Source organism: Anopheles moucheti, chromosome 3, assembly GCF_943734755.1.
Source record: "Anopheles moucheti chromosome 3, idAnoMoucSN_F20_07, whole genome shotgun sequence".
Lineage (NCBI taxonomy): Eukaryota > Metazoa > Arthropoda > Insecta > Diptera > Culicidae > Anopheles > Anopheles moucheti.
Window position 1 is genome coordinate 25,339,519 of NC_069141.1, and position 15,563 is coordinate 25,355,081.

The 15,563-nt window shown below is 44.1% G+C and overlaps 2 protein-coding genes across 3 annotated transcripts in view; both read left to right on the forward strand.

The window, feature by feature from the left end:
• The window catches only part of LOC128303488 (E3 ubiquitin-protein ligase TRIM9), an 85,350-nt gene extending 70,095 nt beyond the window's left edge, over positions 1–15,255 (forward strand). Inside the window, exons 6-10 of one of the 2 annotated variants that reach the window (XM_053040458.1) lie at positions 110–142; positions 3,670–3,809; positions 9,605–9,743; positions 14,491–14,724; positions 14,840–15,255. In XM_053040458.1, the coding sequence (XP_052896418.1) occupies positions 110–142; positions 3,670–3,809; positions 9,605–9,743; positions 14,491–14,724; positions 14,840–15,129 (836 nt within the window). In that variant the 3' untranslated portion in view covers positions 15,130–15,255. The remainder of the gene's footprint in view (positions 1–109; positions 143–3,669; positions 3,810–9,604; positions 9,744–14,490; positions 14,725–14,839) is intronic. The other variant, XM_053040459.1, reaches the window with a different exon arrangement.
• LOC128303487 (restin homolog) lies at positions 10,519–13,510 on the forward strand. The gene is made up of 4 exons (XM_053040457.1): positions 10,519–10,731; positions 10,792–11,451; positions 11,524–13,367; positions 13,456–13,510. The coding sequence occupies exons 1-4, from the start codon at positions 10,519–10,521 to the stop codon at positions 13,508–13,510; spliced, it is 2,772 nt and encodes a 923-aa protein (XP_052896417.1).
• Positions 15,256–15,563: the final 308 nt, after the last annotated feature.

Below are 15,563 nucleotides of genomic sequence, written 5' to 3' on the forward strand. Positions count from 1 at the left end.
GGGAGACACGCAAGATACAATCGGCTAGTGGCTGTAACCGTGTGACGGGCGTGTATCTGTAATCTTAACCTGTTCTTTTCTCTTATCCTTCTTCACTCGTTTCATGCAGCCGCCAAGGAGGGCGAAGAACGGCTACCGGCAGGTGAGAACACGTAGATAACACCTCTGTTTGTTAGTTGTTTTTTTTTGCTGTTCCATTCCGCGGGGGGTTTTTGTTCCTTTTTTATTGGGGTGATTTAATTTCACGGTTTCGTTGAGTTTGAGCATATCATTGAAGTTTTTTGTTCATCTTGCTTAATTTATTGCATTCCGGGGGTACTTTGTACGCTTTTGTTATTAAATTTTAGATAGCATTCTATGCCACAAATATTCACCATTCATGCAACGCTTTATTGGCGCTTCAAAATTGTTTCGACCACTCGCTACAATCTAATCCAGCTTCGAACGCTCGCGCCTGCACAATACTTGTTGTTAACTGATTGTGCAAAACATCGTATTCACATAAGCCTTAGCAATCCGATTCGTTGCAGGGACGTGAAGCGAATAGACCCAGGATTTGCTTTGTGTCCCTTGCGCTGGGGAAAATCGAATGCACTCTGTTCTCAGCACTGAACGCAAGCACATATAGCTGCGTGTACTCGTTGCAGGCCTTTCGCTAGGAGCGGTGACATTGTTTGAGGCAGGAACACTTGAGCGCAACAAAAACATCCTCGTGTTTTCGTACATTGTGAGAGCTACCCGGGTTTCGCACACATCCGGTGAGAGGATCCTCTTATCGGGCTGAGGATCGTGTTCTTTTAATACCCTCTCCAGCTCGTACAGAGGGGAAAAAAGAAAGGAACACGAGGCAAACCCTGTGGACATAAACACCCTCTTGACACCCTTCGGTCGATGTGTGTTTCGGTAGTTTGCGCCGGGTGGTGGGTGTACTTTCCATCCACGTTCGATCAGCGTGTCAACATTCGGTGGCAACGGTGGGCTGTTCAAACACAACGACACCCGTTCGGCGGGTCTGTCTGTTCGAAATTAAACCGAATGTACTCGATATAAATGGATTCAATTTGCAAATGTGCTGTTGAAGGTTTTTTCACTTTGTTCTTTTTTTTTTTTGGTGTTGTTATTTTGTTATTGCTAATTCTTCATCACAAAACACTCCCCATCAGTAGAGCGTTTGATAGATCGATACGAACTTTTCGGCGCAATTGTCTGTTAGCTACTTAACATTTAACATCCAGGATGAAAAAGGACGTGTTGTTTATTTGCGCTACTATTTGTATTTGTCCTAGCATTCAGAATTTTATTCTTGAGATAGTTTAATTTAGGCAGAGGGGGACATCGTTTTTTTTTCTCGCCATAAATTACATCAAACTTCCATCTTCTCCGATTCGTATGGAGATTTTTCCTTGCAAACGGATTAATTCCCATGGCGTTTTTCGTTCGTTTCATCACTGTTCATCAGCTCTTTACACTGTTTGTACCTTCAATCGTTATTTACAGTACCGTGTTGTGGCCACATGGTCCTCTGATTAGACCAGTAAAAGCAAAGGTCCAATCTCTCATTCTAGCAAGAGAATGCGCATACATGTGCGGCTCGGCCGGACGGGCAAAAAATCCACTCGCCACTTCAAAAACATTGACAACGCCTAAACCGCACTGATTGTGGCCACCCGTACTGGTTGACGGAAAAATAAAGCTTCATCGATCATGTCTGTCACCGCCGAAGGTTTTCGTTACAACATGGAAAGGATGGTCTCTATGCTGGTGTGTGTGTGGGTATTTGGGTAATGTTTCTCTTCTCTTCCATAGGCCGACCACTCACAAATGGAGAGGTGCATTGGTTTCTTTTTGCACATCTCCCGGTGTGGTTAGAGATACTAATCGGTATCGATTTAACGACCATGCGACAGCTTCTCGTAAAGCTCATAAGAGGCGGGTGTTGCATATTTTTTGTTGCTCCCTGTACCAATCAACCTTACCTGCAATGGAACGCACTCGTCCCTAAACGGTAGCCCACTCATGCGGGCTTAGTACAGCGTAACTAACCTACAGTGCCACCGGCTGCCACTGATAACAACTGCGCTGTATGGTCACCGAAAAAGACAACAGAAAACTCTCGCCAAGAATGGACGAGACCGGCCACACTGCGTAAACGATACGAGGCAGAGTGCGCACCGCATACGTTCGGTGGGTGTTCCGGTTTTATGCCCGGATGTGATAAAGTGTGAAGTTACACGACATTGTTGCACTCCGTTGCCACTTAGCGGTATAACGGGTTGCGTATTACGTGCGTATCTCACCGGGATCCGGACGACCCATGCATAAAGTGTCGTCGTTTTTACCAAAACCCGCCCAGCAGCAGCACCGGCAAGTGTGTGTGTGTTTTATGCGTAAAAGCAACATGTCGTGTTATTTTTTTTGTTGTGTCCCCATCCGTTAAGCAAAATATTCCATGTGGAAGAACGGATTTTTTTCTCCTCATTTGTGGTTCATTTTTTGCACCATTCCGTTTCGCAAGCTGGTGGCGGTGGCTGGTGATTTATTGACCGGTCATTATTGAACCGTATCGCACAGGCAGAAGCACTTTCAAGCGTCAGCGGCAGCATTCACTGCATTCAATCACACCAGAACGGACACAGCACAGTACTGTAGATTGTGGTTGTTACAGTTGTTGAGTTGAAAATTGCAACATTGTGGGGTTGGCCCGGTACTTGGCAGGTTGTTGACGGTCCACCTGATTTAGGTGTGATTTTTAATTTTGTAAGGTTTTGTCCATTCAGCTTTGTTTTTGACACATTTCTGTTGTTTCATGAATAAAGTTGAATAATTACTTTGAATTATTAAAAAGCTTTGTTTTGGAATAAGTTGTGGAACACTTTTATTGGTGTTTGGGAAGGAAAGGTTTAGAGACGGCACATCTAAGTAGACGGCTCTTGAAACATCGAAAAATGAACGATCTGCTGGTTGTGTAGCATTCTTTGCATACCTTTAGGCGCTTTTTCCTCGCCTGATAGGCAATTCCTTATGCATAAGACTTCCGTCTTATTACTTATGAATATTTTAGATCAAACGAACCTTGGAAGGCTTGTAATATTATCTCGTATTAAATTCACTTCACAACATGCTATACATTCTGGCGCCATAAATCGCTAGGCAAAGCGCTTGGAATTCAAATTCATTTTAATTTCATTAAATCTAGCGTAAAACATATTTTTACTTCGTTTTTATCTGTTATTTTTTATCGCATTATTCGTCTCCCCCGGTATTATAATGATGTAATGTAATGCTTCACTCGACGAGACGCTCGAGACGAACATTAAAAAACGCGAACACACATTGAAGGATTTTCCGCCCGATGAGCATAGTTTTAAAGTATTTATGATTACGTTAAATTTTAATTGCTCCATTTACTTTTTACCATTCCATTTCCATGCCTCGGTTCGCACGGGTTTCCCATTAGCTGGAAAAGCTTTTCCGACTCAACGGCACTATCATCTCACCGTTTCCGTTTTTTTTTGTCGTTGTTGTTGAATGTAGCAGCTTCCTTACGGCACTTGCTGCAGTCAACAGCGCTGGAATGCTCTCGCAAACGCTTCATAATTTAAATAATTCATCTTTCATTTCCCGCCATCATCCCGCCACTGCTAATACTCCCGTTGTTGTTTTCCACAGTGCCCCTAGCACCCGTCATCATCCCGGAGGACTGTTCGGCCGAGAATAACTCCGTAACTGTTGCATGGCAGGCGCCAAGCCATTCGTTCGTACAGGGATATGTGCTCGAGCTGGACGATGGGAACGGAGGCGAGTTTCGGGTAAGTGTTACCGGTTGCACATTTTCCAATTGCGCTTTGCAGAACTGCAGTGTGTGTGTGTGTGTTTGCTTGGGTTCGATAAAAGGGAAGGAAGCGCTAAAACCACATCAGAAACAGATGCTTTGCCTAATCGGTGGTGTGTGTCTGTTGCTTTCCATCTGTGGAAATTGTGTAACTCTCCAGTGTTCGGCACAAGGAAAGACATCCACAACGATGTCTCAACGCCGATCCGACGACACCCGGGGGTAAGGGTTTTTGCAATTGCCAATCGGCTTTGTAAGTCGGATGGTTTCGAACACCGCACACACACGGTGTACCGCAAGGATTTATCGTATACGAGCGTTAATGGAAGCATCAGAAACTTCAGACAAGCCAGTGCTGATGACTTTGGGGATTTATTTACTAGAGGACAATGTTTCGTTACGGATGTAGTTCCATTGATGTTGGCTATAATCGAGACAGCGTTGCATCGCAAAAGGAGAAAGCTCACCGATTGTCTTTGATGTGAATCAACATTTCAGACGAAGAAAGTAGGATGTGATCTGATTTATGTCACTTTAAGCCGTACAGTAGCTTACAGTCTTTACGGTAGCTTAATGTATTCATTTATTAATCGCAACCTCTAGTCATCGGAAGATCAAATCACTAAGATGTATTGACTCAGAGTGAGGGAGTTGCGTGAAAGGGCGAACTTTTTACCTACCTTTACCTTTGAAGGAAGCTCCTGATGATATAACTCTTTGCAACGACTATCAATTCTTCCATAACCATAACAACCGAGAGTTATAACTTATGGTAGTGTTAGTGGCATAACTCATTCGCTGCGAGTGAGTTGACAGTCTCCTCAAAGAGTTCTTTCCAACTCTTTATGGAGTTTTGAATTACAGTCATATCTCTCTAACCTGCAAGCTGAAGGGACCGCTATCTTGGAGAGACTTGCAGCTTTGGGAGACAAACACACTTGAATGGTATACCATTTATGTTTGGCAAAAGTCTTCAGCCATACTCTGTAAACGCAGTCATCACGAGCTGTCACTGGAAAACACCAAAGCACGGCCTCCTTAGGGAGACATTGGTGTACAAACTCATTCATGCCTGCTCAGTCTGCTCACTATGCACATACAACTAGTACATTCATAGTATCCTCTTAAAATGCACATAAATACAGCTGACTTTCGAGTTGAGCCCAAATGTCTAGCAAACGAATGGAATAAAATAAAACGTATTCGAATAACACAATATAGCCTCCACCACGTTCAAAGTGACTGCATTCTCGCCATGTCGGTTGGTTGGTTCTACATGAAATCTCTCACACGGAAATATGCCCAGTACGGAATGAATTCCATTATATGGTGCGTGTCGTAAAGTTTGAAATCCCACCGGAAACCCACCAACCCCCGGGCTCGGCATTGGCATCCTTCGCATGCGTCGAAATCCTGGAAACGGGTTTCCATTTCTTTTTCTTTTTTCAACCCCGCCTGTCCTGCCACACATCAAAGTGTCACCTCGCACGGTGCAGTAGTACGTGAGTTTGCTGTAGTTGAACAAGACGCCTTCTCACCGCCTCGAAAGTGCCTCGAAAGTAGTGCCTTCGTCAAACCGTAGCCACAACATCGGTGTGGCATTATCAGCACCATCTCTGAGCCGAGGGCCACGGTTAAAAGCTGTCCGAAACTCGGTGCCCTACGAAGGGATTGACCTTTTGCCTGCCCATCAACAAACCCGGTTGTGGAGGGGTTGTCGACATTGTACGTCGACATTGTACGGATCATTAGAGGCAAAAATGCACATAAATTGCTACCCCAACGTTCTGTCCGCTTACGGGACGGAACCACCGCTCTACCTCACCTGTGACCCCATGTGAGACACCCTTCTCCACCCGTGGGGGTTCATACACGTGGAATGCTTCCCCTCGGGGAAAATGGCTTCCGGGTTTTTGGGACGACAGAAAACTAATGCATTCCAACGACAAAGGCATTTGTGGCAAATGAATGAAGATGACGACGACGGTGAGTGTGTGTGTGTGTGTTCGCGTTCGCGTGTGGTATTTGGGCGAAAGGAAAATTGTAACATTCTCATTGTGGTGTGGACAAGGGGTTTTCATCCACCCCGAACAAACGGGGGATGTTACTACACGCGCACGCAGCAAATGTCCATCGTCGTCGCTGTCGGTTGGTAGTGGACAACTCCCAAACTCGGGCAACATGGTAAATTAGCAGCACTCCTAGGTTTTTTTGTTGTTGAGTTAACTATTTTTTATTCCTTTCTTCCCCTATGCCAAGTTAGGGAAAACCTTTCTGTGAAAGCGGTCGTTTCGTAAGTAGCCTCACCACTTCCGGTGGCCCATTCTGTTCTGAGTAATAGGGCGGTAGTTTTCTTGCGTCAGCTGAAGGAGGGAAACAATGGGAGAAAACACTACTACTGGCCAATTGTCACCCGTGTAGCCAACGTAACTTTATTATATGGTTCTTGTTTGGGTTCAAAGGTAGCTTATTTGCAGTAGTGAATTGTAAAGATCGGTAAAGGCAGTACCTCAATAAGTTGAACTGGTTGTTAACTGGCTAAAAATCGATACATTATATTATTTATAAATATAATCAAAATCCAACAATATCTCATATCTGTGTCTTCAATTGGGTTCCAGCATTGATGCTTTTCATGAATAATCGTCCATTTGCTACAATTTGCTACATTTTTTATAATACATTATAGCTTTTTATTATTCTTTTTATATTCTGAAAACTATAATGATTTATGAACAAATAAAAAAAAATAGTTAAGACTAGCTTACTCTATTTTATTTCGTTTGTATTAAATTTTGTCTGTAAAATAGCTTAATAGAAATAACTTTTATTCTAAGTATAGTTTAACTTTATCTAACACAAAGATAGTAAAAGAAGGAAATAATAGGACATTATTATATAAAGAGGATGTTAGGCGATGTAATGAAAATAAAACATGAGTATTGAAAATTGGCTACATTTGTTTAGTAAATAGAACCTTTAAAAATGCATTAACATATTATTGGTTGTGTTCTTCATAAGAACAACATTGACAAGATGGAGCAGCCTGATATGTCTGAATTTAAATTCTCGGTGGAAAACGTCTGGCTAAGCATATATGTTCTGTTGCAAATTCATTCAAAATTCAAACTCACCACAAATCTGTTCACAACTCTCCCTCCCCCATTGGGAAGAAGATTCAAATTTAAGTTGATTCTCACCTCGACCGACAAACAATCAACGTCCCCGGGATGGCAGCCGTGCATAAAATCCTTCATTTTTCGTTCAACCAACAATAGCAACCGGTATGAACGAATGGCTTTATTTTTTTGGCGAGAGTAATATGACATTCCTTGCACGACTCCGATGGGACCATCCTCATCCGGGGAGATCCCCATGACACACACACCCACACACCACGATGATTGTGTGGGCCGGTTCCCTTTTTTGTTCCGGTTCCGGTCTGACACTCCATCAGCATTAGAACAGTGCGCAGACAAGAATAACAAGAGCAAAAAAAAACTTATTCCGCTCGGAAAATAAAGAAATATTGCACATACAAACCCACTTGCGCCCACAAAACCACACACATTGTGTTGCCATTGGAACCATCCAACTGCTATCGCGTGCTGCAATCGTCCTTTTTGGGTTTCTGCTCCTTTTTTCTATTGGGGGGCGTGTGTGTGTGTGTGCAAACCATGCATTCCTTGCCATTCCCTGCTGAGCTGAGACCACAGCGAAAGCGATTTTCATATCTTATGGAATGCCATTCGGGCTCCATATTTGCGCCCCGACCCACCCGGTCTATCGTCCGTTCTGCTGACGCACGGTTGACGGTAGCTGGTGTAATATTTTTGCAATGGCAGCAGACGACGACGATGGCTACAACGGCTACAACGGCGCACAAGAGCAGCAACATTGCTACGAAATGGCTGCAGGCCATGCACCGACCGTATCATGTCAAGTGACGTTGTTCGGCGGTCGGAGAACTTTGCATCTTTCCAGACACGGCACGGTTCTTCTAAGCACGAGGGCGATAACGCTTCCAATGGTGGTTATATTCGAACGGGAGAGAAAGGTTGTTTCTTTTTTAGTTGTGGATGTTGTTGGGGAGCAGGTTGTTCCATGACGGCACTTTATCAAAATTGCTTCCAGAGGACACACAGCAAGGAGTCGGTTATGCACTTGGGTGTCGTGTAGATATAGTAGTTACCGCATACGTAGGTAAATGTTTGATAAAGTAGGTCGTAATCGCTTTTGGCCGCACTGAGCTCAAGTGGAGATGTTAGAATATTCTTATTTGTTTCTTATTTACATTAATTTCTCTATAAGCTTTTTTTGTTTTATTTTATTAAAATATGTTGAAATGTTTTTCGCTTTATGCTTCTTGAGTGATTTTAATGTTTTACTCTAATGTTTGTGCTTGTTGAAATCTTTACAATAGCTCTTTTAGTACTTTATGATTTTTTTGTGGATAATTTTAATATCGCAACTAAAATACTGTGGCGAAATTGATAAACAAAAGTCAGTTTTGATGAGCTGTTTTTCCCTCCTAACATTTTAGAAAATTATTTTATTTTTCCGGTCACTGGTAATGTAATAAATGCTTCAAAATGCTGTGACTGTAGGGTCGAAGAGAGTTATAAGACACTTAGATCGTTCTGACTCCAACTATTTGCGTTACAGAAGTGGTTCTGGATTGCAAAGGTCCAAAGTGATCCTGGTTGCAGTTGATCCCATATTATTGGATTGCATAAACTTGAGTCGGACCACGTCAATCACCTGCAAATTGCTATTATTTCTTCACAGCAATGTTGATTGATCACCATTAGATTCAATTATTGTACTTTTTCTATCTATTAATTATTATTAGCAGGTCCCTTGTCTGCAGGGTTAATTATCCTGCTAGGTTTAAACACAAGTCAAGAATGCCAGAAATGCTAGAACAAGATCTCCGAGGATAGATTGCCACGGAAAAACAAGATTCATGGTAATTAATGTTAAACCCCAGTCACATACCGTTTGAATCGTTGGAACTTCACCTTTCCGTGTGTCGTACTCCCATACTCCGGATGTGAGCATTGTTTCATATTACTCCGTCTGATCATGCTTACAATTGCAAAAAAAAAAAACACTTCGGGGTTTTTCCCAGTCATCTTGTAGACAGTAGGAAAAGGAATAAAATTTACATGAGTCACCTGTGTCGTCTATCGCAATGGAGAAGAAAAAAACACATTTTACTCTCTTAAGTGTATATTGTTGTGCTCGAGTTTCACCCCGAAACGCTGGATAATGATGAAAAACATCGATCCGTGCCGTTGGTGAATGGCAAAGGTTTGCTTAAAGCTCAACCGAGGGGAATTAAAAATTCAAAACTCGTCCTCTTGAGTCAACCAGCCAGGCCCAAGACTGACTGCATCAATGTACCATTCGGGCCCTCTCTTTAGTGCAATTGAAGTGCTGCAACCGGAGACAGTGAATCGACAGAAGCATAAATATTCAGTTCATGACCAAACTTGTCAGACGGTATTGCACAATTGTGGGCGTTTTAGAGATTGTTGCACAAATGTTAAGTGTTTCAAAAAAAAAAAAAAATACAATCGTAAAATGATAAAGTTACATGAAGAAGATATTTACTAAGTTAAAAGAATATTGAGTATGAAAACCCGATAAAATTGATATAAAGTATAAATAACTTGTAGTACGTGCAATGAAATGCATTTTATACTAACGCTTGTTTTAAAAACACATCCTTTATTTCTCTTCGTTCAACATTTTCGCCCTTCTTTGCAGGAGGTATATTGCGGCAAGGAAACAATCTGCACCGTCGACGGACTGCACTTCAATTCCATGTACAACGCACGTGTTAAAGCCTTCAACAACACCGGCGAGGGTGAATATTCCGAGCTTATTGGATTACAGACGGCAGAAGGTAAGTCGGTTCGGTTGTTGCAACGTAACGCTCTAAGCACACACATCGTGACGGTGGTGGTTGATTGAAATAAAGTGAAGAGCTAGTGAGGTTCGCAGAGCAGTATAAGAACGGAAGGAGAAAAGAAACAAAACCCCATACACCGCCAAGGGATGCAGGATTATTCCGAGACGGATGAGTGTGGCATTTCTCTGCTGGGCGCCCGGCATCGTGTTTACTGACTTCTCCTCCCCAAACAGGGACGCACAACACAACACAACAAATGCATACCATCGCAACAGTGGTGGTCGTATTTTGCAAACACAGATTAAGCACTTGTTCACGGGCACGGAAGCTAAACCCTCGGTGTGCAGCACGTGTCTTTGCTGTTTTATGGTGGAGAAAATTGCTTTTTTTTTGCCTGCCCTTTTGTCTCCAAAAGAACTCCGCGAAAGCGAAGTGAATGCTGCTTGGGAAGATTCTTTCGGGTGAGTATGCAAGCTACCACATAAGTAGTGTGTTCTTGCCAAGGACATAATGATACCGTCTTCTCATTAGTGTCACTTTTGCCCTGCTCGTTGGTGGGCCCTCGTTGCACGAATGAGATGAAAGTATGAGCCTATTTAAAAAGTAATTTCGTCGGCAGGGCGGTGAAAAGTGTTGCTTAGTAACCAATGTTTTTTGGGGTTTTATGAAATGACACTATTACGTAGTAGTCTTGGATTAATGGGTACTGGGTGTTGCTAGAGTGTTCATCATTCGTCGTGAACAGAATCTTTGCATCTGTTGGGAAAAGATGTCGTACACCACCCAAAGACAGTTCCTCAGCATTGCGTTCCCGAACGAAGCCCCAACACTACCGAGTCGCAAACGTAGTGATGGTGTGTTGAAATCGTACAGCTCTTGCTACGACTACCGTGCCTGGTCGCGAGATGGGCTGAAGCAGTCGCAGTTCATCGGGGATGTCGCCAATCGTGCACTATCGCAAGCTGCCAAAATTCCACTCCACGTAAGCTTCCTCATTAGCCAATGCCTGGTGCACACTTAAGTAATCTTATTTTCCAAACAGTTCTTCTCCGGGGCAGAACTAACGAAAGAGATTCTAGTTCGTCTCGATGCCGATAATCTAGCCGACTACATCCTTAGCTTGAGGGATGAGGTGAAAAAGAAGCACAGCTCGATCGAATCGCTAGAGCAGATCAAACAAGAGCTGATGGAAAAAACTGAATCGCTCGATAGAAAACTCAATGCATTGCAAGAAGAGAACCACCTGCTCGCTGCCGAAATCGAACGGATCGGTGCGTGTCACGATCTGCAACGGGAAACGAATCAGTTTGATGAGCAGGAACTTGCCGAAATTGGCCAGATGATCATTGACCAACGGGACTACAATGAAAATCTTGAGCAGGAAATGCAAATCTTACGGGATCAGCTTAAAGCACTGCAAGCTGCCGCAGATTCTGCCGATGCTAACAACCAAGGTGATCGTGTGAACGTGGAGGCTGAAAATAATTTTCTCAAGTTTAAAGCAAAAGATTATGATCGATTAGAAAGCGAGCTAACTCTGTTTAAAGCCGAGCATGATAAGCTGACGCAGCAGAAGCGGGAACTGGCAGAAGAAGCCCAGCGCGCACAACAGTACCGATTGAGGGCGGTGGAACTAAAACAGAACCTTAAAGACGAGCTACATCGTAGAGAATTGTGTGAGGAACAAATTGAAATGTTGGTGGTAAGTTGAAGAGCATAACGAGTTGCTAGTGTCGAGTGCATTAACTATTTCGCTTTCGTTCAAACCTTGTAGAACATGTATGAGAAGCAATCGTTTGAGTTGAATCAACTGAAGAGTCAAGTGCACACCTTGAATCGATCTTCCCATGATCGACTTTTCGATGAATCCACGGATGATCCGTACGGATCTCATTCAACCATTTCTGAAACGATCATAGAAGGAATCCCGCATGAAGAGGTAGATCTTGAGTTGGCAGATGCTTGTCCAAACTGCGCCAGACATTTACAACAAATCGAAGAATTTAATATACGTATCAATGAGCAAAAGCAACACCTTGAAGAGTTAGACCAAAGTACCAGTGTAACAAAAACAGTCGCCGGGGAAAGTGCAGTTCAACAGCAGGTGTTGGACCTTCGGCAGGAATTAACAGAGTGTCAACGAGAACTAATGGATACAACTGAGAAGTATGCCGCTCTACGTGAAACTTCCATGGCTGATTGTAAGGAGTTGGGACGACTGAAACAGCAACTAGACCAGCTAACCAGTGACTCACCGTCCGATGTGGCCGTGGGACAGCTGGAGCTCCTGGCAGCAAATGAGAAACTAAATGCAATACAGGAGGAAAATGGAAAGCTTCGGGAAGACCTAATCAAACACCAAGCTCTTCTCGCAGAACTTCAATCAAAAGTGCGTTCCGTGCCTAGTATTTCGATTCCGGTTGATTCTGGTGGAGGTGCAGAATGTTGTATAGAGAAGGTCAACAAAATTACACAGCTGGAACAAATCATTTCCGGGCTGAAGGATGCCTCCAATGCGATGCCAGTGATCTCGAGTAGTGGGGAAGAAAATGCAAAACTACTGGAAAAAATAGCTACACTAGAAAAGGAGCTGCACGAAAGGGAACAGCAAATAAAGACGTTACAGGATGCCATGGATAAGGCTCCTCTCACTATGCCTCTGCTGCAGCAGGAAGTTGGTGACGATAGTGCTAAGTTGGATTCGTTGTTATCCCAGCTGGCCGAAAAGAACGCATTGATTGAGCAGCTGCAGAACACTCAGGCGACGGATGAAGCAACGGTTTCGATGGCTTTCGATGATGTTCGTGCATGCCAGGATGAGCTTGCTGAACTACGGAAACGTCTGGCCGTGTATGAGGAAGATGCAATAGGCATCCTGGAGATTAATCTTTCCAAGGAATCAAGAAAGAGCGTTCGTATCAGTGACGACGTAGAACAATTTGAACCACTTTCCATCAAGGAAGAGCTGGGCAGTGAGCAGGATGAGAAAGAAACGGAGGAAATTAAGTCTGAACCGGAGGACGAAGCATACACCGACGACGAAGCGAACGATGATGCATCAGCTGGGCGCATCAAACCGGACAGTTCACTCGAAAAACTTGAAGAATTGCAAGAGAATCTAAACAAACGCTGTACGTTGAAGGCACGCAGATCGATGGCACTGTTCGGAAGCAGTGGTACGGGCGAATGCGACTGTATCCAGGCGATAGCGTTCAAGATAGCACAGGGCGGCATAGAGTTGCTGCTACTGGCGGAGCTGTACGTGTTGCTGCAGGAAATTTGTAGTGTCATCACGCGGAAGAATGCCGTGCTCGGTCGTAATGTGACGGTGCTGGCCAACAGCATGACCAAGTGCTGGCAGGTCATCACGGATGCACGGGTCATGATGAACATGGAGTTGACGAACCGTACTAACCACCAGTCGGTACAGTCGTTCCAAAGCATGAACGTGCAGCAGGATGAGGATAACCGCAGCCGAACCGCCAGTCATATGGGCCATCTGAATCGACCGAGCCTTTGGACGGACATGCTAGATACCAGACCATCAATCCCGGTGCACGAATTGCCGTCAGTTGGAAGTGACGATAACAGACACTCGAAAACAGCGGATGCTCAGAGGTACGGTAGGGTGGTTCTGTTTGAGGAATTTGACACTTTTTACCATTTTGAAGTTACAAAGATAAATTTAAGCTTTGCATTGTTACAGGCGCCGAACTATTAAATGGATGGAAAATGCGAAAAATATAAATCGAGAAAGTTAAAAGTACGCTTCATCCGGAATAGTCCGTACTTTGACTGTGGTTTTGGATGATAAAACAAAACGTTCATAAATTTGAATAATCCCGACAAATTAAAGTTAACTTCAGCACTATGCGCCGTTTAAATGCAGATAAGAGGGATTTATGTGATTCCATTCCATTTTTCAGTTGAAGACGGACAGCAACTCACACTATCACTCATGCTATTGAAGAGGATATATCCCCAATGGCGGTTAGCATTCATTTTTCCCCAATCGGTGATGTATTTATCGAATGCAGTGATGCTTAAAACGAACTGGAAAATTGCTACCACAGTATTCTTCTACCCGTACCTTTAATGCTCGACGCAACTCCATGTTGCTACCGTCCAACCGTATCTATTCCCATTTCAACCCGTTTCGTTTAATGTAACGCCATTTTGGGACGATGTATTTGCGGTGGATCTAACTTTTTTTTTTCTTGCTGCGTACACATTCCACCTTTCAGGTGTGGTGTTTGTTGCTTAAATGCCTTTTTCACGGTGCTTCACATCGATCGTGGTCTGTAAATAACATGAATGGTTAGTGTACGATAGGGCCGCGTTGCAGCAGCAGCAGCAGGACGCAATTTAAAAAGGGATGTTTATATGCTTCGCCGAGCATCCCCGGTGGTGACGGTGGGTATCGTATGCTGGAATAAATTTTCCCACTACTGCCATATTACTGATTTCGGCCGCTATCGTTTTTCCGGCATGGAAGGTTCGGGACAGCATCAAACAAACTGCGAAGAAAAACTTGTACCATTTCGCTGCGAGAAGTGGACGTTTTCCGTGAATTATCAGCTGCGGTGAATTGAAGTGTTGCAAGAATTTATGTTTCAACGTTTTACAAAATACTGTAGAATCGGTTGACTGCAGGCTCTCGTTTATGTTACAACCAATGCCACCCGTAACGATGTATCGATTTCCTCGCGCAAAATGAATAACCACTTTCCTTCCATTCCAGTTGCCTGGTTTACATTCGATTCGGTCCTTAGCGGCGGTCCCTGCTCCGGGCTGAACTTTTCCAACGAAAACCAAACCGTATCGGCGGACGGCTGGGAGCACCGGGTTGCGCTCGGTTCGGTTGGGTTTTCCCGGGGCGTGCACTACTGGGAGTTCACCATCGATAAGTACACTGCCGACACAGATCCGGCATTTGGCGTGGCGCGGCTAGATGTGGCCCGCGATAAGATGCTTGGTAAGTCGCCGTGATGGGATGCTGCCGCAACGCAGCTCTGCAACCTGGAACGACCTGGGCACACAGCTAATGTGAGTGTTTCTTGTCTGTTTTCTTAACCCGGTTCTTGGTACAGGCAAAGACGACAAGGGTTTCGCGATGTACATCGATAGGCAGCGGTCCTGGTTCCAGCATAACAGCGTGCACGAGCGGCGCGTCGAGGGCGGCATTTCGACCGGCAGTACGGTCGGTGTGTTGCTCGACCTCGAACGGCACACGCTTCATTTCATCGTCAACGAGATGCCGCAGGGTTCGGTAGCGTTCCGCGATCTGTACGGTGTGTTCTATCCGGCGGTAAGCGTCAACCGTGGCGTGACACTGACCCTGCACACTGGGCTGGATGCTCCCCGCATGGACTATCACTAGAAATCGGTTGCCCGACCCGGCAATCTGATCGATCGGGGTTCACACGTTCCTTCCCGCACGTTCGCTTACACGGTAAAGGTAGTAACGTTTGACCCGGAGTGTAGTGAAGGTAGGTTTGTGTAGTGTATGTGGCGTGTAGAAAGTTGCTCTTCTAAAAGCACCAGTAAGTTTTAGAAGCTGTTTTAAACTAAGAGGAAAAAACAAATCAAAAATAATCTTTTTGGGGGATATGATCAATTGGAATGTTTACGGAATGGAGTAATGTTTCTTTTTTTTCTCTGTGCAAAACCCTCTTCCTTGTTAATAAAAGCTCCAGCGGAACGTTCCATGCATAAAACAAATGGTAGATTCGTACCGTAATCACATTGACACATCGTATGTCGGTAAGAATGTGAACAATATCTTAAACGAAACAAGACAAAAAAAAAACGGTC

Coding starts and splice junctions, on each gene's coding strand:
- LOC128303487 (XM_053040457.1), top strand. CDS start 10,519: ATGTCGTACACCACCCAAAGACAGTTCCTCAGCATTGCGTTCCCGAAC. Junction 10,732..10,791: donor CTGCCAAAATTCCACTCCAC/GTAAGCTTCCTC, acceptor TTTTCCAAACAG/TTCTTCTCCGGGGCAGAACT. Junction 11,452..11,523: donor AACAAATTGAAATGTTGGTG/GTAAGTTGAAGA, acceptor CAAACCTTGTAG/AACATGTATGAGAAGCAATC.